The 27035-nt window shown below is 44.8% G+C and overlaps 4 protein-coding genes across 4 annotated transcripts; 2 read left to right on the top strand and 2 right to left on the bottom strand.

Annotated features, from left to right (window-relative positions):
- Positions 1–345: 345 nt before the first annotated feature.
- On the bottom strand, positions 346–8954 carry exoc5 (exocyst complex component 5). Its single transcript, XM_076977723.1, has 18 exons — positions 8781–8954; positions 8083–8177; positions 6716–6863; positions 6435–6629; positions 4922–4986; positions 4595–4623; positions 4352–4461; positions 4224–4268; positions 3962–4102; positions 3790–3869; positions 3462–3671; positions 2984–3131; positions 2746–2854; positions 2545–2665; positions 2324–2410; positions 1864–1972; positions 1525–1740; positions 346–1297 (listed from the first exon to the last, which is right to left on the bottom strand). The coding sequence occupies exons 1-18, from the start codon at positions 8805–8807 to the stop codon at positions 1109–1111; spliced, it is 2124 nt and encodes a 707-aa protein (XP_076833838.1). The 5' UTR covers positions 8808–8954; the 3' UTR covers positions 346–1108.
- A 169-nt stretch (positions 8955–9123) lies between these two features.
- On the top strand, positions 9124–12827 carry ap5m1 (adaptor related protein complex 5 subunit mu 1). Its single transcript, XM_076977718.1, has 8 exons — positions 9124–9438; positions 9648–10314; positions 10415–10642; positions 10752–10891; positions 10981–11066; positions 11173–11285; positions 11444–11540; positions 11668–12827. The coding sequence occupies exons 1-8, from the start codon at positions 9371–9373 to the stop codon at positions 11748–11750; spliced, it is 1482 nt and encodes a 493-aa protein (XP_076833833.1). The 5' UTR covers positions 9124–9370; the 3' UTR covers positions 11751–12827.
- A 634-nt stretch (positions 12828–13461) lies between these two features.
- Positions 13462–18918, top strand: naa30 (N-alpha-acetyltransferase 30, NatC catalytic subunit). The gene is made up of 4 exons (XM_076979265.1): positions 13462–14678; positions 15865–15988; positions 17110–17165; positions 17615–18918. Exons 1-4 carry the CDS (start codon positions 13869–13871, stop codon positions 17750–17752), a joined length of 1128 nt encoding a protein of 375 aa, XP_076835380.1. The 5' UTR covers positions 13462–13868; the 3' UTR covers positions 17753–18918.
- Positions 18919–19409: 491 nt separating this feature from the next.
- LOC143481285 (uncharacterized) lies at positions 19410–25550 on the bottom strand. Its single transcript, XM_076979266.1, has 5 exons — positions 23806–25550; positions 23425–23489; positions 23247–23309; positions 21895–22021; positions 19410–21750 (listed from the first exon to the last, which is right to left on the bottom strand). The coding sequence occupies exons 1-5, from the start codon at positions 23990–23992 to the stop codon at positions 21221–21223; spliced, it is 972 nt and encodes a 323-aa protein (XP_076835381.1). The 5' UTR covers positions 23993–25550; the 3' UTR covers positions 19410–21220.
- Positions 25551–27035: the final 1485 nt, after the last annotated feature.

Raw genomic sequence — 27035 nt, 5'->3', positions numbered from 1 at the left:
CGATATATTTTTTTGAGGAAGAATTCTCAAGTAGCACTAGGGTAGCACACCTAAATCAATCTATAGGTTAATGAGACACAAGAGCATGTGTAAATCCAAATTCACTTACATTTCTTATATCACACAGTTAGCATGTTTTTTTGTTGTTTTGATACTCTGTTAAGATCCTGTCGGCATCCTGGTTGGTTTGTGGTTATAGAACTGTACTAAAGTTCAAAAGTTCACCATTCGAGCCTGCTGAAAATATTGGTTGACTATCATGAATAACATGCCCATAAGTTCTTGCAAAAACTCTAGATTGAGACAGTAAACATCAGAATTAGTACATTTTTGTTTAACAGTTCAGTTGATTTATTCAGTTATTTTAAACAGTGACCTGTCCACTATAGTGAATTGTAGTTTAGTTTTTGTTGCTTAGTCTTGAATACATTAAATTAATTGCATAAATCCTATAAAGTGTGACCTGTACACCAAGTACAGAATTAGCATCAGGTGTCTATGAAGCTCTGTACTGGAGGAAAACTACAGTGACTAATTAGTGCTCATTAATGAGTTAGCGCATGGTGTTCATAGCTAAGGTGTTTAGAGCAGATAGTTTAAGTGTCTCCAGTTCTGACAGATATATTTGGTACAGTAAAGACATAAGCAAAGTGAGTCTCCTGACCTCTGCATTATTCCTTATGGAGTCCATTGCAGTTCATTTATCACTGCCCACTTGGCATCAGAGTACAGAGAAACATAATAAAACAGCCCTCTTTACAATGTAAATCACAGATCTGTATTAGATCTGTATTAAAATAGGCCTTAAAATTGTAATGCACGGACACTGAAGAATACGTATCAAATGAAATGACACATTCGTATATGCAGTTTATGGGTTAAAAGGTGAGCAAAGGGCAAAATGCAAATTTTGAAATAAAACTCAAAATGTAGTGGGTCAGATCCATAAATATTCCATAATGGGACCACACAGTCTTACGTCCAGGGGTACTGATTCATTACAGGCATAAAAAGACCAGTCAGCAGTTGTGCTGCCTACCACGTGGGGCTGTTCTGATTGGACAGCTGCTGGCCAGGCCCGGCAGTGTGTCGGTAGCCTCAGCCTTCATTAGCTAAAGTGGCGGCCCAGCCTAGATGAACGATAGTCCGCTCTGAGCTGCACAAAGGCGTGCAGGAGGTTCCTGTCCAGGTTGGTCAGCTGTTCACCGGAGCACACCTGCTTGAGATTGTCAGGAGCCACAACCAGGAGGTTACACAGTGCATGGAGTGTGTCAAAGAGCTGGAGCACCAGAGGAACCTAGGGAAGATATGGACACGGGTCTTTACTGGGCTGGGTCAAAAGCACTTTTTTTCCCTTGCAAAATTTGTGGAATTAAAACAATTTAATAACTAAATACTTAAAAAATAAATAAATAAAATGTCATACTACATTATGGATGTCCAAAATGGCATGAGGTTACATCGCATGAGCTTGTTAGGCAAGCTTGATGCCCATGTGACCTCTGACCGTTGACCTTGCCTTACCCGGAAGTCTTTGGCGCAGCGGCGATACTCGGCCACGTCGCAGATGGCCAGCATGCCCCCCATGGAGCTGTAGCTGAACTGCTGCAGGTGCTCGTGGATGAGGCGGTGGAAGCGAACGCCCAGCTCCGTCAGGACCGTGTCCACGTTCTTACCGTCCATGGACCTCCGCACACGCTCCACCTGCTTGCTCACATAGGCACACACCTTGGAGCACGCCTGAGGAGAGACGGCGCGCACACACACACACACACACACACACACACACAGTCATTCTGTAGTGGCGCTAAGCCCCGACTTAGCTCCTGTTCAAATACAGAACTTGCTGTGAGGGTCTCTTACGGTAGTGTACTGTATCATGACATTATTCTCATCTTCTGGTCTGAAGTCAGTTTTCTTCTGCTCAGTAGCCAGAATGTGCTTCATCTGGCCAATCATGCAGTTCAGTGTTCTAAAAACAACCAGCAAAAACCACAATCCTTTATGACTAAAAGGGAGGTGTGGTGGTGGTGTGGAGGTGTGGTGGTGTGACCAGTGAAGTCTAGCTCCACATTTTACCATTTCATGTGCATGTGCACATATCTAGGCTTAATCAGGCCTCAGACTCAGACAGTGACCGCATGAATAAAGCAAAGTGCAGCACAGAATCATGCACTAAATCAGAATCACAAAAATAATTTTAAGACCTGTGTTTACCGTTTTTGTCCATTTAATACATAAAATGTCCAGCCTCTTAAATCAAATATGGTTGGCCTGCCATGGATTGATAGTTATAAAAGGAGTTTTATAACTGGAGACTAACCGGTCAATCCCAGTGTCCAGTTTGACCTCCATCTGTTCGATCACCTCCTTTTTCTTGTGCAAGCACTCGGTCAGCTTAGGGGAGGAGCTGCAAACGTAACAGCACACAAGGTCATGGGGTCACGGAGGTCTGTGGCAGAGAAAACCCCCTCCCCAAAAAAAAAAACTTGCATTCTCCACAGTGAAGTGGACCGTGGTGATCTGTTCATCATTTATTCTCACCTAATAAGAGGCATGAGGTGATCATTAAACTGCTTATCAAAGAGATGAAAGATGGTGTTGGCTTGCTGGACCACATCCAGGAAATAGAGGTTGGCATTTTTGGCATCTGAAGAAGGAATAGCTGTGGATGGGAGCAGAAATACTGTTAAATAACTTCACAGGGAAATCCATTGGTGATGCATTATACAGCATCTCTCTTACCTGACAGCCCCATCTCCAAGGCATAGTCTATATGGTCCACACACAGGTGCTCTACCAGCAATAGGAAGACAGAGAAGGCATTCCTAGGGAGGTCAGCTGGGTCAGACAACTGCAAGGAGAGAATACAAATATACAGATTTGTCCCCCCACCATCCAGCAGGCAATTAACCAACATTTTACATCTAAAACAAGCAGCAAGATAAATATAAATAAATATATATATTATATATATTTTTGCCTTTTGGCATCTCTGGAAGGCATGACGCGTTTCCTGCAGCAGGTTGACCACAACCTCCTGAGAGAGAAACGTTTCTCCATGCGTGTCAATACTGGGGCCCAATGTGAGGTTGGTGCGCTGTCTTATTCTCTCCTTCAGCTCCTGGATGCTGAGAGAGAGAGAGAGAGAGAGAGAGAGAGAGAGAGAGTGAGAGAGAGTGAGAGAGAATGTATTCATTAAAGAATTCTATTGTAACCAGCATACAACTCATTCAGGGATGAGCGTGTCAGTATGGAGGAACCAAGACTGTAACAGCTCAGCATTCCTCCTCCAGTGCACATCAATAACAATTCAAAGGCAATCGGTTCCCACAGATGTGCAGGAGCAGAGAAACTACTGAAGCACGTAGCACTGCTGCCTTCCACAGCTGAAACCGATACGTCCTTACATTGTGTCAAACTCCAACACCGTCCCTGCAGACAGCTTCATAAGATCTCACCTCCCTGTGCCCAGTGGCCGTTTCTGGTGGTTCTTGGAGTCGTAGTAGCGCTGCAGAATGGACGCACTGCGAGACTGCAGGTACTGCCGCTCCATCTCTATGTAGCTGTCCAGGTAAGAGGAGAAGATGCTTTTGATGAGCTTGGACAGGAAGGTGTGTTTGTCCGAGCCCAGGTTGAACTCTGTCAGTTTAGCTGCAAGCGCCACGGTCCTGACGGAAGGTACAAACATAGTCAGAAGTTGTTCGAAGAGGCCGACACAAAACGCCACACCGCTGAGATACGTATCTCCAGAGAGATGGAGTGCGTGTAGGGACAGTGGGGGAGTACCTGGTGTAGAGGTCGTAGAGGTTTTTGAGGTATTGCTCCAGTTCCGTGGGGCGAGTCTCAAGTTTTTCTTTCACGTGCGCCTGAAAAAGTGTTAACGGAGCTCAAATGAGCAAACGGCTTCACGGCACCCGCGTGACCGCGAAACCAGCACGCGTGCGAGTGACGGGATTACCTGCAGCTTGTTCTCAAAGATGTTCTGGATGAGCTTTGCCATCACCGTTTCTGGGCTGCTGAAGACCTCCCCCACCTGCTTGTTGACCCGCTGACACAGAAGAGCCGTGTCCTCGAACACATTGTTCTGCATATATGCACCCTGACGACGGGAGGAGACGGCGTGAACGGTCTGGCCTGCTTCCCGAGTCCTGCAACTGTACCTACAGTGTCTCTGGCGTGCTCGAATCATTGTTGTATTGCGTTCACCATGTGGCACTCACCTCTTGGCACTGCTTGATGTAGACGTCTATGCAATGCGCATACCCCTGTAACAGATGGCAGTTAGGGAGAAATGAGAAACCAATCAGAGACCAAGCGCTACAACTAGGAAGATGTGGTGGAACTTCACCTTGAAGTGCAGCAGGACGGCGGCCACCTCCCTCATGCGTCCGATCTCCCCCCTGCGCTGGGCTGCCGTGAACTCCTGGATCAGCTGGCGCTCCAGGTCGTGGTATTTACCTTCAACACACCACACACATCCCGCTCACGCCAGGTGCACAGTGCATGTGTGTGGGGCACAAGGGCGCATGCACCGGGAGATGCTCCTTAGCCCAGGCGCGATCTTTGGTCAGTGAAAGAAACAACCACTCACTTGCTATCTTGGCCTTAACATCAGCAAATCTTAACGAAGATGGAGCAGGAGAAGAGTGGGAAAAACAGAAAACAAAATGACTAAATTGTAAACACAACTTAAGAGCCAAAAGCAATTTTCCTAATTCCAAGTAAAACATCGAGAAAAATCTATGAATGACACACAGCAGACTATGAGAATCAGACTGGTATGAATATCTGTCTGAACCCACGCAGGACATCTGTCTCGTGATGTGTTGTTGTGTTTCATTTCATGAGTATGCGAGTGTGTTGTTGTTCAGGGTCACTGGTGGCCCGTGGGCCCGGGCTGCTCCGTCACCATGCCTACCTGTCGAACGGCAACTCCTGTGCGATCAGGTGCAGCTTCTGAATGATGTCAGCAGCTTCTTTTATCTGCATGGGAACAGGACAAGCAGAGCGATGATCAGAGCTGGTGGGTGGGAGAGAGACGCGTGAGAAGGTCCGGCGCCCAAAGACGACGGCAGGAATCAGCCGGAGACCTGAGGATCGGCTTACGGCAAATCTCAAATCCCCCCCCCCCCCCCCCGGTTGTCCAGCGCGGGGCAGATAAATGCGAGCCCCACCCAGCACACCTGCGCACCAGCGGCCACGGCTCCGCTCCCTCCCCCTGCTCCGCCCGGACCACTCCGCCCGGACCACTCCGCGCTCGGTCCCTCACCGCCGCTATGAATGGACCACCGCTAATCCCGTAGCAGGCCTTGCTAAATCGCCTGCCATAATCTGTCCCCATGGGCAGGTGGGAGGTCTCGCCAAAAACAGGGCCCCGACCAGAACCGCCCTCCCACCTAGCCCTTCGCCCCAACTCTCCAGAAAAAAAAGAGAAGAAAAAAAAATGGGAAAAGACTCCGTCATCCACACCTCCTCTGTTCCCTGACTCCTTTCCCTGCCTCAGCTAACATTATTACTGTGCTCCCGTGAGGTAGAGCCAGCCCTTTTCTGCTCTCCTCGCCGAGGTTTTCTAAGTATCTGTCCCCCAGCTAAGATTAGCTAAATCCCATGTAAGTGATGTAGCCGTCTCCCTGCAGTGGGGGTTTTTACTAGAGCTCGTCTCCATGCTGCCTGGGCCGGCCCTCCCTTTCCCGGGGATTAGCCCTGCCTTCCTTTCCTCCATTTCCTCTGCCTCCTTTTCCTGGTCCCCACCCCCACCCCCCCCCCCCCCCCCCATTCAGCGCTCCTCACCGCCACCTTCTCTCCTCGTCGGCTCTTTTTTTTCTTCTGGAGGCCAACGCGTTTTGAGAAAAGCTCAAAAAACGTCTGCCGGGTTCCCACATGCCTCTCAGAAGCGTGCTGGTGGTCCAGTGCTAATAGCATTGGAGATGTAAGACTTGCCACCCAAGGTTGGTCACACCATGACTCACAGACTAGAGAGATAAACCCATGAAGTGGGCCCGCCAATCAAGTTGGGGCACATCAGCGTTCCCACGGATCAGATCTATTAACCCGAGGCTATTATAATGGAAAAGGGTCCATAACCATAACTCTCTCATATAATTAGAAAAGGCTAGTTTTAAGCAATTCAGTGCCTCCAATTAAAGTGCTTACACAGACCATTAAAAATATATTCCTCATATACTCAAAAGTGTATATAAACTCTCATGTGTCAACCCTAACAATTTTCTACACAAGGGATGGATTTAGTGTTTTCACATCACCAACATTTATTTCATATTCACTAATGAGTATTCAAGGCTTTTGCAAGTTCAGTGGAACGCTGACAGTGGGATGAACTTTAACCCCTGCAGCACTTTGACCCTCTCTGGTTAGTTGGCTGGGAGTGGCCCATCCACCATTACGCTTGCTGGTTCCGCTGGGAGAGTTACCTTATCAGGGTTGTTGAAGACATCGCTGCGCAGCTCCCCGTCCAGGAACTCGTTGAAGTAGGTCATGAGCCGCTGGGCCTCCACAGCCCTCTGCCTCGGGGTGTTTACCCCCTCCAGCTGGTCTCCAAGGTGGCACACTTTTGTGGCCACGTAGCTGATGTGGTCATCCAGCTCCTGGAAGTGCTGGAAGGCCACCTGTGGAGATGGGGAGATGTTCTCGGCTCACAACTCAAACGCAACAGATTTGCCAGGCGAAAATCAGGGTGGTGACTGCATCAAACCTGGTTGCTCCTCTGAAGCTCCTGGACCTTGTGCGCAAACTCCTTCGCCTCGCGATGGCACTGCTGTTCAAGCTTCTCCACTTTCCTCTGAATCCTCTCATCCAGCTGTTTTAGTTCCTCTATGTGGTTCACAAACTCCTCCAGCAACCTACAGAACATCACAACATTAAGACTATGAGTGAAGAAAGCAACATAGCAATTGGACTGGGTTAAGGCAGGAGCTACAGGTACATAAAGAATCATACCACTGCTGCACTGCCTTACATCCGTGTAGGGATTTTTTACAAATAACTAAATGTTATTTTTAGTGATATTTGGTCTTCAATAATGAATTACAATTAACGCTAATCAGGAGATTTCATTTAGCACTTACAATGACAGTAATGAGAACAATTTCTCACTGTACTGATCAAACACAAAGAATAAAAGCTAGAATGCGGTTTGTGATCAACACATCAGAAAACCACATGACTACACAGAAGTGTCACAAGTATACTTAGAGTGCTGGTATAAGAGTTTATGTAGTTTACCATAAAACTAGAACTGGTCTTTCTGAAAAGAGAGAGAGAGAGAGAGAGAGAGAGAGAGAGAGAGAGAGAGAGAGAGAGAGAGAGAGAGAGAGAGAGACTACTCTGTCAGTTGAATTTCTAAACACTTGCAGGACAGCAGAGTAAAAAACTCCACGTCAGCAAGCTTGGATTCTCTGGATGCTAGTAAAACCATTCCAAAATGATGACGGGGTAATCTCACAATAATTCCCCCAACGCAGGGGCAGCTTAGGGCTCTTCCTCTTACACTCTTGCGCTAAAAATTCGTTCTCTACCATCACTTGTGAGTCAGTGGACTTGCAGCTCATATCAGCCTCTCCACGGCTGGTATTTTTGAGAGGTGAGTGTTAAATGTGAGCTGATGTCTTTGCGTCGTCAGTCAAATGGCTGTAGCATACTGTTCTATAGCACTCCCAAGAAGTTTCAACATGGCCAACAATTGTCAGATGTCACAGGCAAATATTTTTGCTTTTATTAAAGTATCTGAATAAATTGCACATTGGTATAGAAACACACAATTAATAGCCAAATAGCCAAAAAAGTTGTAATGAAAATGTGAATAACAAGTATTACCAAATAAACTGCACAGGATGCTAAATGTAAAACAACGTAAAACAAACCGTGCAATGACATCACAACATATGCACAAAATAAAAATCCCCCCAAAATACAATCAAAACATCTAAACATTTAAAAAGTTGCTTTAAAATAAATACCATGGTTTGGTTACCACACCCATTGTCTATATGGGAAGGTGTAAGTCATCGTACAGAAATAACCCTGGATAACCACCCATGGTAGTGATTCTTCACCGCTTACTTTTTGGGGTCAAAGGCCTCCGCGCCTCCTTTAGATCCCCCTCCTGGAGTCCTCCAGGCCAGCCGCTCTATGTACTCATCAGCGTCGAAGGGCTCCTGTTCAAATGAACACACCACAAACATCACACACACCACAAACACACACATCACAAACACACACTCGGCCTTGTTGAAGCTGTGACCGAGACTTGTACTGAAAAGTTAACACGCTGCATTTGCATGTCACACACACACACACTTAGAAAATTATACACATGACGGTTAAACATGTAGCTAACTAAAAACGACAGCTGGCCAACACCGTCATATACTTTGAAGTAACGCACCTATGAAAAATGCTGATTTAGTATGAACATCCCTACAAATACGTATTTAGCTAGTTATTTAGACTCGACTACGTGGTGCGTTTGACATTTGCACTGGCTACAAACGGCCAGCGTAGAGCGATACACGTTCATTCACCACAGGGTACCCAGCTCGGACGCTAGGTAGCTAAATGCTAACGCTCTCACGCATCCCTTACGCGCATGAAATAAAGAGTATATACGCTTACGTAATTCAAAACACCACATTTAGTATTTATTCAACAACATTAGTTAAATGTTTTGCTCAGACGGCTGTTATTGAGCACACTAGACGCCTTGTTAGCTGCTGCTAGCTAGTTAGCGGTAGCTAGGGTTGCCTGGCCAACACTTTTACCTCAAACAACTGCGCGGACGCTGCCATGGTGAGCAGCGCGAGACCTCCAACACCGCAAACACGAGCGCGGAGTTGAGGGCTGAAGTTTGACACGATGCGTCGGTGCTTATTTACACTAAACCTGCTTCCTGCCTCCAGCTCCCCATGACCGGGCCGGAAATAAAGGAACGAAACCTACACGCAAAAAAAAACCCCGCAGCAGTTCTGAGATCAGCCCGCGCTCGTGTTTGTGCGCGGCAGTGGCGGGAAGTCGAAGGCGTACAGCTGATCTGAGGTCAGCGTTCAGCGCGTGACACGTAAGCAGCCACGCCCCTATATGTCACATGATGTTTCATAACAGGAAGCATTCATAATTGGAATAACGTTAGATAGCTAGGTTTTTTTTTAAACATTTTAATTAAGAGTTTTGTGAGTTTTCTTTTTAATCCAGTCATTGTTTGTACCTGCTTTTCAAAAACCTTTGAAACGCATGTGTTCTTTGGGCAAGGAAAGTGAACCGATTGCTGAGTTTGTTCCACGATTTGGTGACTAGCTGCTAGGTTAGACTGGGCAGCCTGAAATATCCATGTGGTAGAAGCAGCGGAGCCTCCATGAGTGTTCGTGCGTTGTGGGTCGTTTCTCACGAAAATGGTGAATCTGGAAAGGTGCGATTTTCCAGGTAAGCAAGTAAACTGTTTACAGTATGCAGCTTTGCTCAGTAAAAAATGTTATCTGGCGTGTACTCTTTAAAATCCTATAATCGTGGTTACAATTCGTTTGGTCTGCTCATGCAGTAAAGCTAGCTAACCTGACTGAAGTGCTTGTTTGTTTTTCTGACTCATTTAATTCCATATGATTATTTGTTTTAATTTTTTGTCTTCTATTCAGACGGTACCCCACGGTGGAAGTCCGTGCTAAATCTCTGGCAGGAGCTGACTATGTGTCTGTTCCTGAGGACCACGTGATCCACCAGCTTCTGCTGACTGAACTGGGCTTGATCGAGCCTGACAAGCCGTATATGGCAGTACGTGATGACTGCGCCCGCCCGCAGCGCTCGCCGGCGGTGGAGCTCCGCCTAGGTGGCCCAGGTGGAAGAACCCTCTGGCCTTTACTAACCATCAGCCAGGGTGGCCTAATCCTAGCCTGCCTTCCCTTGATTGAAGCTGCGCCTGAACCCCGGCCTCCTCTCTCCAGCCTGGCTTCGGTCTCCCAAGGTTTAGCTCTGCTGTCTGGCCTGCAGGGCTTCCTGTGTGGGACTGTAGGGAAGTCGCCAGAGCCTGATGTGCTGGCCTCCCGCTTGGCAGCACTCCCTTCAGTGCTTCTGCAGGTGTGTCCTCTGGGCATGCCCCTGGACGCCCCTCCCCAGGCTGGAGCACCGCCCACCGCCATGGCTCCAGGCCCAGGAGGTGCTCAGAAGCAGCCAGCCTGGAAAGCCGGCGTCCATCGAGGGAGAGCGGTGGTGAACGTGGCCCTCACGGAGATGGTGAGGTCCATGCAGTACGGCAACAGGAGCCGACAGGATATGTGGGATGTGTATGGAGCAGTGATGTGCAAAGTGAGCATATTCTCCCATTTCACTGTATATTCAGGTGTATTGTATTTCGGTCTTGGCTAGCACAATCTTACTTTCTATGTTTTGTGCATTTTGACATTAGTGTGAAGTGGAGGGTGTTTTGCCCAATGTGACCGTCACCCTCACGTTGCCACCCAACGGGTCTCCTTTGCAAGACATCCTTGTCCACCCTTGTGTGACATCACTAGACTCCAGCATCCTCACAGCCAGTAGTGTGGAAGAGAATGACGGCTCCGCCTTTTCAGGGCCGTACAAATTCCCCTTCTCTCCACCCCTAGAGCCATTCAGACTCTGCAGTTACACCTCACAGGTAGACCTGCACGTTTGCTAGTTATGTGTTTAGTGACCTGTTTTTTTTTGTCTTGTCCACTGCATTAAGAGCATCAACATTATACAAAAGTGTATTTCCAATTGACTAGGTACCCGTGCCACCGATACTTGGCTCCTACCAGCTGAAGGCCGAGGAGAACCAGCTAAAGCTGAACGTGGTCCTGAAGCTCCATGAGAGTGTTCGCAACAGCTTCGAGTACTGCAAGGCACACCTGCCCTTTTACAACAGGTGCTACAGCTCAAACATTCCTATACGCTGTAATGAGCTGTAGTGCTTACCAGTGAAAGCTACTAACTCTGGTTTATGGTTCTGTACAGAAACTTAATGGGCAATGTGGATGTAAAAGTGAGCTCAGGACAGTTGGAAGTGTCTAAAGAGAAGAATCTGCTGGTTTGGATTCTTGGTAAATTTAATCTCAAAATAACAGTACACCAGATTGTACTTGTAATTGAACAAATGACTTTGAATTAAAAAATTTTTTATGTGTTTTTAAATTTTTACTTTATCAGGTCAGAAGTTTCCAAAGTCACGAGAGGCAACACTGGATGGTGCTATTCATTTCTCTGGCCATCTTGCTGGACCAACTGACCCTCTCTGCACAGATCTTACCGCATATATAAAAGTATGTGTAAATTACGGATAGATTTAAGTTCTCCTTCTGTAGCAGAAGGTTGAGCATTTATGTATTTTTCTAAACAAAAAGCACAGTGGCTCTTTCCACATTTCTCTTCTCATGGCCTGTGAGGAGTGGTCTGTGCTTGAACTGTGTTTCCCCCCCAGCTGTACTTCCGTGTGCCAGATATGACGTTGTCTGGATGCTGTGTGGACCAACACTCGGTGCAGGTCTATTCCTCGGCAAAGCCACGCATTGTCACAAGTAAGATTGTCAGTGAATCATTCTAGTTTGATAGTGTTCATAGTTTCATATGTATCACTGCAGTGACGTGTTGTTGTAATATGAAAGATGAACATAAGATTTCTTCATGTGACTGATGTTTCCATAGCGCGAGAGCTTGTTTCCTCTGAATACTACATCTGGAACTCAACTGGAGATGCTCCTGTGTCTTCTGGACTCATGATACTGTGACATCGTGACTTATTACCACCTCAACTGGTGCCTGGAACACTGGGCTCTGTTCTTCACTCATGCAGACTGAATGTCAGGATTAGCTAACTGGATTAACTTCAGTTACCAATGATTGTTCTTTATGCATTCATTAATGGACAGTGATATTGAATAATGTGCTAAATCAACATATGAAATTAACTCTCTTAAGAGCCCTAGGTAGGCCATTGAGTTAGCACACTAATTATGCTCCAACCCTGCATACCAATCCCTCATATTTGTGCTAATGTTTTCCTTCTTTGACGAGGTGGCTGGTCCAATAGTAAAATGAGGTGGTCCTGTGCAGGGTTATTAAGGGAAGAAAATAAAACCTGCAGACACCATCAGCCTCCACGGACCGAGCCCAGTCCTTCAGAGTAGAAACGCTTAATTTCTGCCGATCTTTTCTAACGTGTGGTGCTGAATGAATTAAAAATGAAATCTTTTATACAATTATCGAGTGTTTGTTTTGATTAGCAACATATTTATTTCGATTCAATTAACTGCTCCTTCGTTTTGCTATAGGCAGGACTCTGTAGTACTTAGCACTTGCAATTAGCCTTTCAGTGCGTCTGTAAGGGTGCTCCTTGAGTTCTTTCACAAGGGGCTTAGCCTCTGTCTGTTTGGTGGGGTTGTTAATGGTCTGATGGAGAGAGGGACCTACCCAAACTGTTATCCAGAGGGGGAATTAATTAGTCTGCCCTGCCCCTTAGAAGGACCACTTTAGTTTGTCTCTGCTTCTTATTTTTCCTCAAAAAGTACTCTTGCTTTTCACAAGATGCTGTCTACCAACCACAACTGTGGCTTTTAACATAGCCTGGTATTGTTTGTTTCTAATTTTTTTTACATGCTTTTATTCATTATAAAATGACAGATTGATAGCTTCATTACTGGTCAAACTTGTAATGCATGAATTTCAAACTACCTCTGACAGAGATATAGTATACTTCTCAGAGGGTCAGAATAATTGACAAAAATATTTTTATTGATGAATTTGGTGGTTTTAAAACTCATTCTTTCCTGTTAAAAATTAAGTAATTAATAAATTATTGGAATTAACATATGGAGTTATTTTAATACTGGTGTGCCCAAACATGAGCAAACACGTGTACAAATATGTTTGCTAAAACAAAAAGAGTACCTAGATTAACCATGTTAAGATACGTAAACATTTTTACTGTTGAAGTTGATACTAAGATTGTGAAGTCTATTCGTCACTTTCATTTTCCGAGCTTCTAAAGAACCATGAAAGGTGAGGTTTCATGTTTTGGACTTACACCAGCCAATAAAACAGCAAACGTATAGTGTCAAAATATACGCCAGTAATAATGACACTGACATTGTGGATAGTAGGACAGCACTAAATAAATCAAATATATATTTAATTTCAACGAATCCGTTATGGAATATGTTATGTTTTACAGCAAGCTCATTTATGCGGATGCTTAAATAAATAAATAATATATTTTTTAAACATTAAGAATTATCTGATTAGATTTACGTACATTTTCCTTTACGTTTAAAAGGGGAAACGAAAGGACACGTCGTAGAATTAAAGCCAGTTTCTCTTATCTGCACCTGCTTAATAGTTTAGCATATTGGTCCCTCTAGTGGTCATTTATGGGAGTCTACGTATTTCGGTTAATAGGGAAAGTTAGTTCTAGCACGGCGTTACAATGACGACGGTTTAACAACCTTAAAAAACAACCTTAATTCAAGGTACACATAAACCCAGGCTGTCACTCTAGGGAATAGTCTCTATGAAAAATATTACGCCGTGGGCTACTTTACATTTTTGAATCTATTACACTAGCCTTTCAAGTCTTTGGGTAAACTCTGTACTTCATTTCCCAGAATTCTGTAGGTGTCGCAAATTGTCAAACCTGCTTTGCGGCAGATGCCAGGCCAGCCAGTGTGGAGTGGGTTGAGTAATGGCTAGGGAGGACACGAGATAGCGAACGAACTTGGACCTATTTGCTTATTTAACTATTTTTTTAACCGACACCTGTGCCCGACAGATACGTGTGTCACTCCGCCCTCGCGTCGAGGCCCTGGTTTTGACTCCGTTCTTGCGTGTACATCGTTACTGTATGCAGTGGGATGGCTGAAGTGCCGCCTGGGCCTAGCGTGCTGTCCGCATCCCCGGTGGAAAGTGTCCCGTTACCCGCGGACGGGTGCTCGTTAGGCGGCAGCGACGAGGCGCCGGACTGCGGTCGGGGAGACTTCATAGCTCCGGGCGCGGAGGAGCAGCGACGGGTGACGGGACCCAAAGGGAAGATTAAAGCGGGGCAGAACAACGTGCACGCCAGGACGGCCCAGTTCCACTCCACGCTGAAGCAGCTCAACGGCGTCGGCAGCCACGACGAGCAGCGCGGCCGCGTCCCCGTCCAGAACCACGTCCAGCAGCACCGCCACCGGGCTCGCAGGGAGCCCGACCACCAGAAGGGCGACTCGGGGTGTTCGGACGGGCACACGGGGAATCACGTACCACAGACCAAGTGGGGCGGTTCGTGTCCGAGTCTCTCGCCGCCCAACAACGGAGTGGACCCGGCCGGGTCTGAGACCGGTCCCGGCCCGCTGGGCAGCGACAGTGGGAACAGCAGGACTGCGGGTCACTTTCTACACGCAGATCCCAACGATGTTGGGCCGAGAGCCCCGCGGACACACGGCGGTGGTTCCGAGGACACGGCGGCGGTCCGGGCCCACGGACGGCCGCACACACCGGTGTCCGAGATGGGCGGTTTGTCGTTGATAGGAGGATCCGCTGACCGCGCCATCAGTTACGTGAGATACGAGTCCGAGTTACAAATGCCAGATATAATCAGGCTCATAACCAAGGACCTGTCTGAGCCTTATTCCATATACACATATAGGTACTTCATTCACAACTGGCCACAGCTCTGCTTTCTGGTACGTATAAACTCCTCACGGTTTTTGTGCACACTGTAACTGGCATATTGACTAGAAGTGGTTTTATAAGTGGTTCTAGATCATGTAACTAGTTATCCGGTTAACTCGCCATCGCTAGTCAGCGTGGAGGTGTGCGCATGCGCGGCGGGGCTCAGCCTGGCGGCGTGAATTCTCCATTAGGCGTGTGATGTGAATCAGGTTTTTCGGGTTAAAATCGGAGTTTTAGACACTTTCCCGTATAATTTTCGACTCACTGCCTGAAAACATATGGCAGCAAGAATCATAGCAGTTTCAGTGAAATAAATTAGCTAATGTAATGCTAACAAATGCTGGATAAAAAACCTTTTGACAGAATAGTGTAGGGTATTCAAAATTATATTGATACTATTGCATAATGGGCCATATTAAGATATAGCTGAGACAGCTACCTAACGTGGTATATGAAATATCCTATTTAAGTTCAACTGTGACAGGTTCATGACTCAAACCCTTGGAGACTAACATCAGTATATATTGCTGAGATGACAAACACTTTAAGATTTGTACAAATAACATTTTTAATTTTCAATATCTGCTGTCTCGTATTGGTAGAAATGTATTGCATTTCAGTAATAGGGAAATTAACAGCATGTGCGATTATGTTAAATCCACCCGAAGTTTCTTTTCGTTGCTTAGCCACCCAGCAGTTATGCTGCAGCTTTTTAAACACTCTTACAACTACACCTGAAAACAAAATGGCTGACTTTGTCATAACTGTACGGCATATAGATTCTGACGAACCTTATCACAAATGTTCAGAAAGTCCCTTCCCGTTATCAATACTTTATACGTTTTCATGCAAAGCTCCAGTGTGGCTTATTCATTTACTTATTTCAGTGCATTTTCTGCAGATGGTCTTTATTACTAAGCATCTTAAAAACATTTTTTATCAAGAACAGCACTTGTCGTGTGACTTAGAGGCTATTGGATGTATGCTGTATATACCCTTTGCTTTGTGATCAGCTTTCATGCTGTTTTGTATAACATGTACCCATACTAGGACTGCCAAACCTCAAAAACAGCGATACCTGTTGTAACAAATGTCAGGTTTTTGCATTTTAGTTGCAGGAACGTTTCCCACACCTCATTGGGAGAAATGGGTTGTATGAGAATTCCCCTGAGGCTCTGCTCTGCTGCTCTGTGACAGGCGATGGTGGAGAAGACGTGTGTTGGTGCCATTGTGTGTAAGCTGGACATGCACAAGAAGATGTTCCGGCGGGGCTACATCGCCATGCTGGCTGTGGACTCCCAGTTTCGCAGGAAGGGCATCGGTATGTGTATTTCATGCATTGGTGACTCACCGAGGAAACTTATTTCTTCTCTGTAGTCTTATCAGTCAAGTAGTAATGTTTACTACTGCTGATGCTTACGATTAATGTTTTAACTTGATTTTCAAAATGCTATAATCAAAAATATAAAATGCTAAAAATGCGAGATTGTTAAATAAAAAAAAACACAGTACATAATTATGAAAACAGGCAGCAGTTCACATAGAAAAGAGAGGAGGAAAGATCACTATTGAATTGTAATGTGAAGTGAGTTGACAGACAACAGGTGTTGAGCAACATTTATTTAGGAAATGTCCATGCTCAGTAACCTTAATATAGACCATAGTAACCATTAGATAAAGATGCATTTCATTGTAGTAAACCAAAGTAAAACACAGAGATAAAAGCGAAACGGAGATGATTACAACATGATAGAACAACACAAGTCAGGAAGTGAGCAGGGAAGCACATAACATGAGACAAGGGTGGAGACAGAACTTGAACCAGAGCAATAGCAAAGTAGCATGGACACCTCGGTGTGAGCGTGGGAAACCGGTGCCGATATTACTGGGGAACTGGTACGGATTTGAAAAGTTAGATGTGGGATGAATGAATGTAAAATGTGAGTTTTTGATTAGAATATGCAGCTAAAAGTTGGAACACACAACATTTGTTCCAGCGCGTTGGCTATGACACAAACACAAGCGTATGCTAATGTTCTGCTAGAAAATACTCATTTTTTAGTGCTGTTCCATATGACACAAAGAAATCACAGTTGAAAGAAATCACTAATTGGTAATTCACATCAGGAAAAACTATTGTCCAAGGTGTATCGGCATTGGAAATAGCTAAAATATTTTGTTGCATGGTTTTGTTGTACATGCACATTATTGGTTATTATTACTCTTGCACATCCACAGTCAATCCAAAAAAATAAGAGTCACCCTTCAGTATCGCCCGTCACTGCAATCAACCTGTATGCTTATTCCATATAGTTCTCACCCTGTCTAGGACTCCAACAATACTTGAGCCATGAGGTTTGTTTTGTGGGTCCTGGCAGCTGATTGCTATAGTGTGTGTTACTGTACGTCATTGCTAAATGAAATAATCCTCTGGTGTTTCAGGTACAAGCCTTGTTAAAAAGGCTGTATATGCCATGATAGACGGAGACTGTGATGAGGTAAGAGATTCCAGTTTGCCTTGTTTTGGGACAAACTCTGCTGTACATGTCTGTTTAGGTTCAGATGTGTTTGTTACATGGGAATAGCTATTGTTATACAACTCTGAAGTACTCGATTCTGATTGGTCATTAAGATTATAAGGAGATATTTTAAAACAACAGACTCCCAAATTTAATAAATGACCACTGCTATGGGAAAACATTGCAAGTGGTTGATAAATTCAGAATTATTTAGTATAAAGGTCTAGTTTTCTTTAGAAATTATGGTGTAATAAGATGGATAATGTACAGCCAGTTCATCAGTGAACCCCTTCAGGGGAGGACTGAACCCCTTCAGGGGCGGACTGAACCCATTCAGGGGCGCACTGGGGTTCTGGCTGTATGTTCTCCCTTACTTAAAGCGAAACTGTTGATGTCTGAATACATACGACGCATGCACGTGTATGCAGGTTGTGCTGGAGACAGAGATTACCAACAAATCAGCCCTGAAACTTTATGAAAACCTGGGCTTTGTGAGGGACAAGCGGCTCTTCAGATACTATTTAAATGGCGTGGACGCACTCCGCCTCAAACTGTGGCTGCGCTGAGTGCACCCCTCCCTCCACTCGTCCGTCCTCCTGACCCTCCGTCCCCGGCCCTCCTGCACCCAGGAGGAGACGCCTCCTCTCTGTGAGCACGGCGGGTCAGCCTCCCGAGAGCCACAAGGGGGAGTCGGCCCGCATGACACATGAGCAAAATGTAATAAAAGAGTTGTGAGTACTTTTCTGTGAGTGAGAAATATTATTGCAAGACGAAGGGAAAACAGTTGTGAAAGCAGTTCTGGACTTCGAAGAGGAAAAGGGTTTTGTGCTTTGACGTCAAAGGCCAGATCGCTGTGTGATTGCGTCGGCCGTTGAAGAATGACTGAGCTGGATGATAGTGTTACTTTTGCGAGCCGTGCCGGTCCAGATCGGGTTAATCAAAAGCAAACAAAGCATCACCCTGCTATCATTTTATTCTCTATGGGTAATGACATGAAATTGAAACCTGTGTGGTCAAAACAGCTTAACAGAAGCGCACGGGACAACATAAACTACACTAACAAATCTTATTTTTCATTTGCTTCCTTCTTGTTTTCTGCAGAAGAGTGTTTGAAGATTCTGATTGCGTTAGGGCCTTTTGCGTTGGCTTGTATTTCGGGGGGGGGGGTCTGTTCTTTTGTGTTGATTTTATTTCTGATTTTCGAGAGCACTGAGCAGAGCTCCATTCATTTTAGGAACCTCAAGTTTCTCAATAAATATTTGCACTTGCTGGAACAGAAGACACCACGGTGGACTCAGGATATTGTCCATTTGAGCACAGAATCGGGGATACGATTCATCTGGGATAAAAAGTCAAGTTGTTAGCGTAAATCACACCTAAAGTCCAGTTAAACAGTTTCTTATTCAAAGTAGGCTGCATTTCTTTATGCAGATATTTGAGTAATCTTGTGCTGGTTTGTTGAGTGAATGATTCTAGTTTGTCTCTCGGCCTCATACGCATTTAAATATTTATCTAATGGCATAAATTGAAAGGGGGTTATGCAATTATATAAATATAAGTGGATAACTGCTAGTATTTTTCCTGTTTGCAAAGTTTATTTTAGCCTCATCTGAAAGTACATTTGATGCACTTTTTAAATGGTTGCCCACGTATTGAACAGATTTAAAGTATTGTCATGACCATGTTTATAAAGTATGCAATAATGCATAAAACATTACGATTTTGACATGGATTACATTGGTCGGCTTTTTTCCGGTGTGATTGATCCTTGCAGACTGCCAAGGGCACGACTTAACAGTGTTCATCATTAGTTAAGTAATAACAAGTGAACATTTGTACTCGGATATGCTGTCCTATTACATAAAGCATTGTGAAATAACCATCTTCTCATTTTGTGCACCCCTCAGTAGGGTCAGCATATGAATCTAACCAGCTCCACCACTAGTACTCCCAATGTTGAGCAGGTTATACAATCTAAATTTAACTTAAGACGTTTTACAGTGTGCGCACACTAGGATTGTGTTACCGTTCGTGTGGTGGTGGAATGAAAGTCAAAGCTTTGCAAGGTAAATGTCTATGTGCTTGTGTGTGCGTGTGTGTGTCTTTATCTCTCAGGGTCTTGCGGCCCCACTGATGCTGATTCACATGCTCTTGCGTTCAAGGCTGGTAGACCCCCGGTTTGCTTTGCTGCTGGTTCATTGGTTCTTGTTGAAAACTCAAACATTTTGCTTGGTGGGGAGATTTTTTTTTTCTCATTCTTTGTACAGAGGTGCTGGGCTCCAGTATTTGTGAGATGTGCATATACATTTTATGTTGAAGCACTGATTGGTAATTTTTATGGTGGGGAGGGAATCCGAAGGTGTGAGAATGTAATGGTCAGAAGAAAAATGTAATCATTAAAAGGTTACTTGGACACATCCCAGATGTTGTACGTCCTCGCGTTACATGGGCTCAAGTGTCTGGTTCATTTTACATTCTTCTCGATCTCTTCTACCTTGTCAAGAGCTCCTCGTATGGCCCCATGGTCATAAAAAAAAAAACTAATCAAAACAAAATACTTCAGAGGCAATTTTGTTTTTGAAAGTGTTTAGTCTCTGTCACGAGGGGAATAGCTGTCGATAGTGGTTACTCTCCAAACGCACATTCTCTTCATTTAGATGCTGTTTCAGACCTAAAACAAAATGGCCAAAACTCTCTTGGATTGAGCTGTACAAGGTACCAAACTAAGAAGATGTCAACACATGCTTGGCAGCTGCGTGGGTTTCTCGGTGCCTATTAATAGTCCATATTCTTCTATGAGAAGTAATGTGTAGGACTGTACAGTGCAAATTCCCAGATTGGTTTTCTGAAGCTGAATTGCCATTCTAAGGATTCCATGGTGTACTCTATAGCTCTGTGCTTAACAGCCATTGGCCATACAGAGCTGGCAGGTTCTAGCTGCATTCTGATTGGTCATTTCCAGCAGACGCTAATCTGAGTCATGTGCTATGGGAGCTTTTGGTTCAAGGAAGGAATAGACCGTCTGCATTTGTGGATCATTCTTGCCACCATAAATGTCTGACACTCATCACGCCAGTGATGGCGCTGAGCAAAGGAAACCCAGTGAGGTCGGAGGTGTGTCTCCATGGGAAGGGCGGAGACGTCTGGTTGGTCCTGGCTCCTCCTCCTCACTCCCACCTCTTACAAAGGGTCTTGCAAATTTTCTTTTGATTTCAAGTGGACAACAGACTTTGTTGAAAAAGTAAAAAAAAATAAATTATTTGATTTTTATTGCAAATGTGCAGTGTGTTTTTGACCTACAATGGAATCTCTGATTTGTTAAATAATGACATTGTTTTTGTGTGCTGGTGCATTTATTGTTTCATAGATTAATTTGAATAGTAGTTAAATGAGAATAAATTGATAATGTTTATTGTAATATTTAACAATACACTGACTTTAATGGTACTCCATATGTGCCGAAATCCATACTTTGATGAAGTAACGATAGCACACGTTATTCACCACGTATTCAGACACTACAGCTCAATTAGCTGCCCCACACAAATGGATGCTTGATTATTCATGTATTGCTAATTTGCATTTCCAATTAAACTAATTTAAATCAGTGTTAGAATTCATATTTCGATTGGGAACAGCTGTACAGCCGATGCCAACAATGTGTATTTTATCATGATAATGATGTCAGCTGGGAGCCATTCACTAGGACTGGACACACCGTTTCCCTCATGCCTGGGATCAGGAAGACCACCATACTAAAGCTCCACTTCATCTGTCCAGCGTGTCAGCTACATTTATTTGGGGTTTCAAATCTTCGTTTGAGTTGAACTTTGGGACTGGGAAGTGTCCTTGAGTGTAGTATCAATGTGGATAAGTATTTCACGTAATGTATAGACGTCTAGATTCATTATTTCTCATATTTTTTTCCTTTTAATTAAAGAACTCTCAAACATATTTGATCCCAAATGGGAGAAGGAAAATGACATCTGCTAGATAATATACTCAGTTGTGCCTTTCTCTGAATTGATCAATGTTTATCCTTTATCAATGGTCCATTTCTGATGAACTGCGTTCACGTGAGTGTTGATATCTGCACCCTTCTCTCCTTCTTCCCCTCCGAGTCCTCTCCTTGGTGGCTCTAGCCACAGCTCATGTCCCCACCTGTCCTCCAGGACATTGTGAGAGTTTACACTAATCTGCTCATGTGTCCTGAAGTCCTGAAGCCAGGGTAGGTTTTTCCGCCGAGTCTCATAATCTGGTTCTTGCAGAGGGCTTGTCCGACCCCTCCCAGGACTCCTCACGCTTGCACGCGTGGCCCGTGGGAACCCGCCCTGGTTTCCCTGTGGCAGGGTTCTGTCGTTGGCCCCAAACCCAGCTGTGTTGTCTGGATGTGGCGGTCTTCTCGTTCCTTCTAACACGCGTGGCTTTGTTGCTGGCTTGCTTAGACGCAGGAGCTCCCTGAAGTCGAGGTGCTGGCCCTTTGTCTCATCCCAGAAGATGTCTCTCTGGGTTGGCCTGGAGACTAGTTGAATCCTTTGAATTTCCTCATCACCACCACCTCCAACTGGTAAGATCAACAAAGTTAAATGAAACACCTCCAGCTAATCTGCTTTTCAATCATCATTTTATATATAACACAATTTATTCATTAAATTTTTAGATTCACTCGTTAACATGACTCAATGATGCTGGGGTATATCAGACTCACTACTAGAGGTGTAAATTCTTTGCTGTTCTCTCTGCTTCTCTCTCAGGTGTCTCTGCAGGGCTCGCTGCTTTTTGGTCGCGTGGTAATTGAGGACGTTCTGTGCTGGCAAGAACCCTCTGGTGTTCCTCTGTGAAAGCAGTGCGCTGTAAATCCACGACCGGCCTTCCTCTTACTTCGCTTACGTTTCGGGACCCATCATTTAAAGTGACTTTTTGCATTTACCTCTTCACCTTCATTCTCACATGCGGTTCAGTAGCCCCCTCATTGCTGAAACTATTCACCCAACCGAGCCTCCTGCCCGTCACGACGGCGAGGCTCTGTACATCAGCGTACCGTCGCCAAAGTAAACATATGCTGGAGTAAACGCTCTTGAGTTCAGATGCTCTTTGAGCTTAAACGCCGGGGCTTGCCGCTGACGCCTCAGATATGTCTCACGTGTATTGATGCCGGGGGCTTCCTACGAGGCGGGAGGGGCTCTCGTCCTGCTCCCTGTGCTCTGAAAGTGGATCCCGCGGAGCGATCGTGGGGCTACGGCCCAGACCGCTTTTCGCTCCAGCAGCATGGTAATCGGACCCAGCGGGAGCAGCAGGCCAGGGCTCAGTGCGTAGCAGCTGTCTCCCCATCTCTCTGTCTGCATCCCACCGGCTTCCACATGCCTTCTTTGTATTGTTCTATCATTATTATTTTATTATTTAGATTCCTTTATTTGCTATAACTAGTTTCAGCAAATGTACTGTGTTTACTGATTTAGTTTTTCTTCAAACAAACCAGTGCAGTCTGAGCAGATTGGCATGGAGGTGAAATATCAGAAGGAGAAAGATTTTCTCGTGGGGATTTTGGAGGGGAAATGGTTGATGTAACACTGAGAAAACACCTTGTAGTGCCTTGTAGTGTGAACATTACACTGAACGAGATGAATATTGACATTATGATCTTGACATTACAGTGATTTGGGTAAATGGTACCAATATCTTTAGATAATGCACCCTTAAAACCACACCAAACCTAATCATTTCACAATGCAAGCTCTTACCAAGGATAAATATAGCTACCACTTATTCATACATCCTGTTTTGGCACACACACACACACACAAAATAAGCACTGTACCTGTTGGCTGCTGCCTGTGTCACAGTGCTCTCCCTGGCTGGGGTGGGATATTGGTGACCAACCCTTGACCTAACTGAGGCTTATTTAATTACATTCATGCTTTTTTTTGTTTGTTTGTTTGATTTTTTACAGTCACACCTCTCTTTAAGCAGCACCCTTTAAATCAGCCTTGTGAACATATGGGTATATATGTGAACACATGGCGTTATATGTGTCACACAGCTGGGTGCATGTATGCTTACCATGGAAACATGCTCGTCAGACGCCATGGAGGGCTCCTTAAGGGGTGTGTCGGGTTGCCATGCCTGTGTGAGGGCACAAGAGTACAGGAGAAATATGCATCGTCACTGCCAGCGTCGAGTTGGTTAGATGGATGTGTGTGTTTGTTTCTGTATTGAAACGCATGCTGAGACTTCAGACCTTTTGTCGAGGTGGATGAGACTTTATGATGCTGTGGCCTCTTTTAGTATATAGATCCTGTGAGCCTGTGAAGGACAGTTCATATCTCATTACATAATCATTGTCAATGTAAGTAAATGGCAAGATGTTGTTGACTGAACATGTTTGAAGCTAGGGAAATTTGACCACACGGTAGAAAGAAAATAAACGTAATCCTTTTGTGAATCTCTATCTTGCCTTTAGGTTTGGAAGCCCTGCTTCCTCAATTATAATATAAATGGAAAACCGAGTCACCAGTGGTGTTGATCCAGACTATAAAAACAGTATTAAATGCTATTGAAGTACCACAGAAATGTTGAAAGTACATGCTAGAGTTTTTTTATGGACTAAAAGTGAACTGACCTGGTAGTGAGTGAACAACGTGAGGTTTATTTTGCTTTAATGGTGGCAGTGGGCAGGTCGGTCTGTGTTCCAGAACCGTAGTGATCATCCATGGTGACACTGATGGACGTGAAGGGTGTTCCTCCCCTCGTTGACTCCCAGACGGTGCGACTTGGCAAGTTTTCAGTCTAGAGTTGCTGGTCCCCATTTCTTAAATACCCCAATAGTGTTCTGGATTTCTTCAATGGGACGAGCGCTGAAATACCTGTTTCACTGCGCTAGGAGAATCGACGAACACCTACAAACTTTAAATGTTTGTTGATGTTACACTCAAAATGTGCTGTGTTCTTAATTAGAGTGAAGTGATCCTTAAAGCGGAGGAACCGGTCCAGTAGACTCCAGATGAAAGTGAGGATTCTGGGGTTGTGATCCAAGGCTCCAAGCCCTTTGGCCCATATCACTGTCAATTCCAAAGTCATTACTTTGTCTGTTCCTTTTGATCCGGGTTAAGATTCTGGCGCTAAAATCCACAGTGTGAATTACCCCGTATGAGTCATTCACTTGCTCCTGAATGAACCCAGACCAGACCGTTACTGTTTGCCTCCTCTGCTCTTAAACCTACAAACTACGGTAACGTTGAGATACGAACTGGCAGGTGTATGCCCCTCTCCTCGCTTTATATTTATGATTTGTCATAATGAGGTGGGTTTCCATGGTGACTTTACCCGGGCGGGTTACTCTGTAACTGGGTGGAGGTGCTTGGGAGGGGGGGGTTGGTTGTCTCGCTGCCTGGTCAGGCATGCCAGCGCTCCAACAGCTACGCTTGATGATTGACAGGGTGTGTGACACTTCTGCTTTTACAACCGCTTTAGGTCTGACGGTATCAGATAGACCCAGATTTGGGCTTCATCTGGTACAACACCGAGATCAAACCTGTCAGACCTCAGGACGCAGTCGAACTGCAGATACTGGTACTGATACTGTAACAAGGAAGGCCTGAACATCGCCACTGTTAGAGGTCTGTGAGGGTGAACGTACCCCCCCCAACTTTCTGAGTATTGGCCCTCTGCAATTCCTAATTCAGTGTTTAGTCAATGCTCAGCTTTCTATGTATATTTGTTTTTGCTTTTCTTGATATACATCAGATATACGCATGCAGTGTGCTGGACTGGTACACGCGCCTGTGTGACTTAAGAGAAGTAAGTCATCTCTGTGTGGTGAGTGGGCACACACTGTGCTATCTCTGTTTGCCAAGGTGCCCATGCTGCGTGGTCCTAATGAGTGTAATGTGGATTTAAACACTTCTTCAGCACTGTGTACACTTCCAGCCTTCCTCAGCCGAACCCCTTTTCTCTGCCTCATTTGATTTAATGGGACGTCGTCGGCAGTCGGAATGAGGAATCTGTTCACTAGGCACTTTCCTCATTAGAGAGAATACATCCCAAAGACATTCTTAAGCACATTAGTCACAACACACGTCAGTGCACAAGCAGTGTAGTTAGAACCAGGGCGTGAGGCTTATCCCATATGGCCAAGGGATAGCACCAGCACCAGCCAATGGGGTGTTCATGCGGTTTATGTAGCCCGACTGCCTACATAATCCTGACTACAACACAGCAATCATGTATCCTCACTGCATTCTCCATGACTGCTGTACCACAGGAACAGCAATGTACTAGTGTTTATTATTTTTCATATTTCAATACCATGAGATTTTTTTTTCAATTTGTATGGGGTTTGATGCCAGACCACCTAGAGGCAGGTGTAGGAGAGGCATTATCTCTCACTGAGATGTGCTTGGCTGAAAGACGTGTGCACTGCCTAAGGAGTCACCAGCCTAGTAAGACATCCGCTGCAGAAAGCAGAGGTGACGCTGGGTTGGCTAAAATTGTCACTTCATGTAGGTGTGTGGGGTTGCTTGAAATGTTCCTGTACAGAGAAGTGGTGCGAAGAAGGACTGCGGCATGAAAGTGTTTCACAAACTGTGCCGTGTTGTTCTGAAGAGGCACTTTCTTGTTTACAGACTGACTAAATCCCATTGTTGAAACGCACACATATTAAGAATCACATTAATGCACTAGCGTGCAGGATGGTTGGTGAGGTACATTTGTGCCGTTCCAAGTAACTGCTTGGATGTAACATTGCTTGATGTAACGTTGTACTAAGTTAAATTAAGGCGTCTGAGGTTGCTTTTGTAGATTTAACATTATAGAAATGGGTTAGTATTTGCACAAGCTTTTGTAGAAATGCGTGAACAAGACATCTATGTAACACAGGGTTACAGGGCTATCCAGATCCAGGTATCTATGCACAGAAACTGGTTAGAAGACACAAAATACACAAAATACACTAGTGCTATCTGATTGTTTTCCATCCATGGACATTGTAGTCAAGTGATGCACAGGAAGAATTATGATAGCCATCTTATTTTCTCAAAGTTAACATTAATGTTTTTTGAGTATCCTCTCTAATGCTGAAAAGCACAGAAGAGATTCAACTGTCACGATTAAAGGACCAGTATGTAATTTTTATATCAACTGTTACAAATGAGCTTTCCACTCAATATTGAAAATATTGGAGAGATTTTGATTCTGCCCCTCACCACCACCTCCCCAATCTAATGGGTTACTGGGATGAGGAAGATGAGTGATGTTAAACTCATGGGTTACTGGGATGAGGAAGATGAGTGATGTTAAAGTTATGTGAACACTTCAGTGACTGCGTCTCTGTGTACAGACCACAGAGTATGAATTCAAGTACTCGATATATTGAAATTACTTGCCCATTCCTACTGGAAGCCATGATGAATTACTTAAAGTTAGCCAACCTCAGCTGAACCTCAGTGCTTACCTGTTTAGGAGAAAATTAGATAACTTAGCATAAAGTCCTTTTGACCTCTAAGTTGTCTCCATCTTTCGAATGCATTGCCAGGATATATATATATATGCTTCACTGTCTCTGGTTTTGGAACTTTTTAGAAGGATGGGGCTTTTTGGGTGGGGCAGATTCTAGCATTGACCCGGTCCACTTCATTGACTTGCTTCAATACTGTAGCATGTTGGGACTGCAGGTTTGTTCCATATATGGCAAGCAGGGTGGGGTGGGTATGGGTGGGGTGGGTATGGGTGGGGTGGGGTGGGGCGGGGACAAAATGGTTCTAGGAAGTGGGCAGTGAGCAGGATCTCAGGACAAAACACACAGCACTGTTGAGAAGTTACGTTTAGGTATAATTAACAATAACAATTAACAAT

This window comes from Brachyhypopomus gauderio, chromosome 17 (genome assembly GCF_052324685.1).
Source record: "Brachyhypopomus gauderio isolate BG-103 chromosome 17, BGAUD_0.2, whole genome shotgun sequence".
Taxonomy (NCBI): Eukaryota; Metazoa; Chordata; class Actinopteri; order Gymnotiformes; family Hypopomidae; genus Brachyhypopomus; species Brachyhypopomus gauderio.
The sequence above is the reverse complement of the archived record's forward strand: the minus strand, read 5'-3'. Positions and strand labels throughout refer to the sequence as shown.

Bases quoted from the DNA above. Each gene is read 5' to 3' on its own strand.
- exoc5 (XM_076977723.1), bottom strand. From the start codon at position 8,807: ATGGCAGCGTCCGCGCAGTTGTTTGAG. The intron at 3,672-3,789 runs GTACTCCCCCAC...ACCTTCCGTCAG, and splicing joins CTCTACGACCTCTACACCAG to GACCGTGGCGCTTGCAGCTA. The intron at 2,666-2,745 runs GTAAGAGAGATG...TCCCATCCACAG, and splicing joins CTTGGAGATGGGGCTGTCAG to CTATTCCTTCTTCAGATGCC.
- ap5m1 (XM_076977718.1), top strand. From the start codon at position 9,371: ATGAGTGTTCGTGCGTTGTGGGTCGTTTCTCACGAAAATGGTGAATCT. The intron at 10,315-10,414 runs GTGAGCATATTC...TTTTGACATTAG, and splicing joins ATGGAGCAGTGATGTGCAAA to TGTGAAGTGGAGGGTGTTTT. The intron at 11,286-11,443 runs GTATGTGTAAAT...TTTCCCCCCCAG, and splicing joins ATCTTACCGCATATATAAAA to CTGTACTTCCGTGTGCCAGA.
- naa30 (XM_076979265.1), top strand. From the start codon at position 13,869: ATGGCTGAAGTGCCGCCTGGGCCTAGCGTGCTGTCCGCATCCCCGGTG. The intron at 14,679-15,864 runs GTACGTATAAAC...GCTCTGTGACAG, and splicing joins GGCCACAGCTCTGCTTTCTG to GCGATGGTGGAGAAGACGTG. The intron at 17,166-17,614 runs GTAAGAGATTCC...ACGTGTATGCAG, and splicing joins TAGACGGAGACTGTGATGAG to GTTGTGCTGGAGACAGAGAT.
- LOC143481285 (XM_076979266.1), bottom strand. From the start codon at position 23,992: ATGGGGACCAGCAACTCTAGACTGAAAACTTGCCAAGTCGCACCGTCT. The intron at 23,310-23,424 runs GTCTGAAGTCTC...GCCCTCACACAG, and splicing joins CTCATCCACCTCGACAAAAG to GCATGGCAACCCGACACACC. The intron at 21,751-21,894 runs GTGAGTCTGATA...TGATCTTACCAG, and splicing joins AAGAATTTACACCTCTAGTA to TTGGAGGTGGTGGTGATGAG.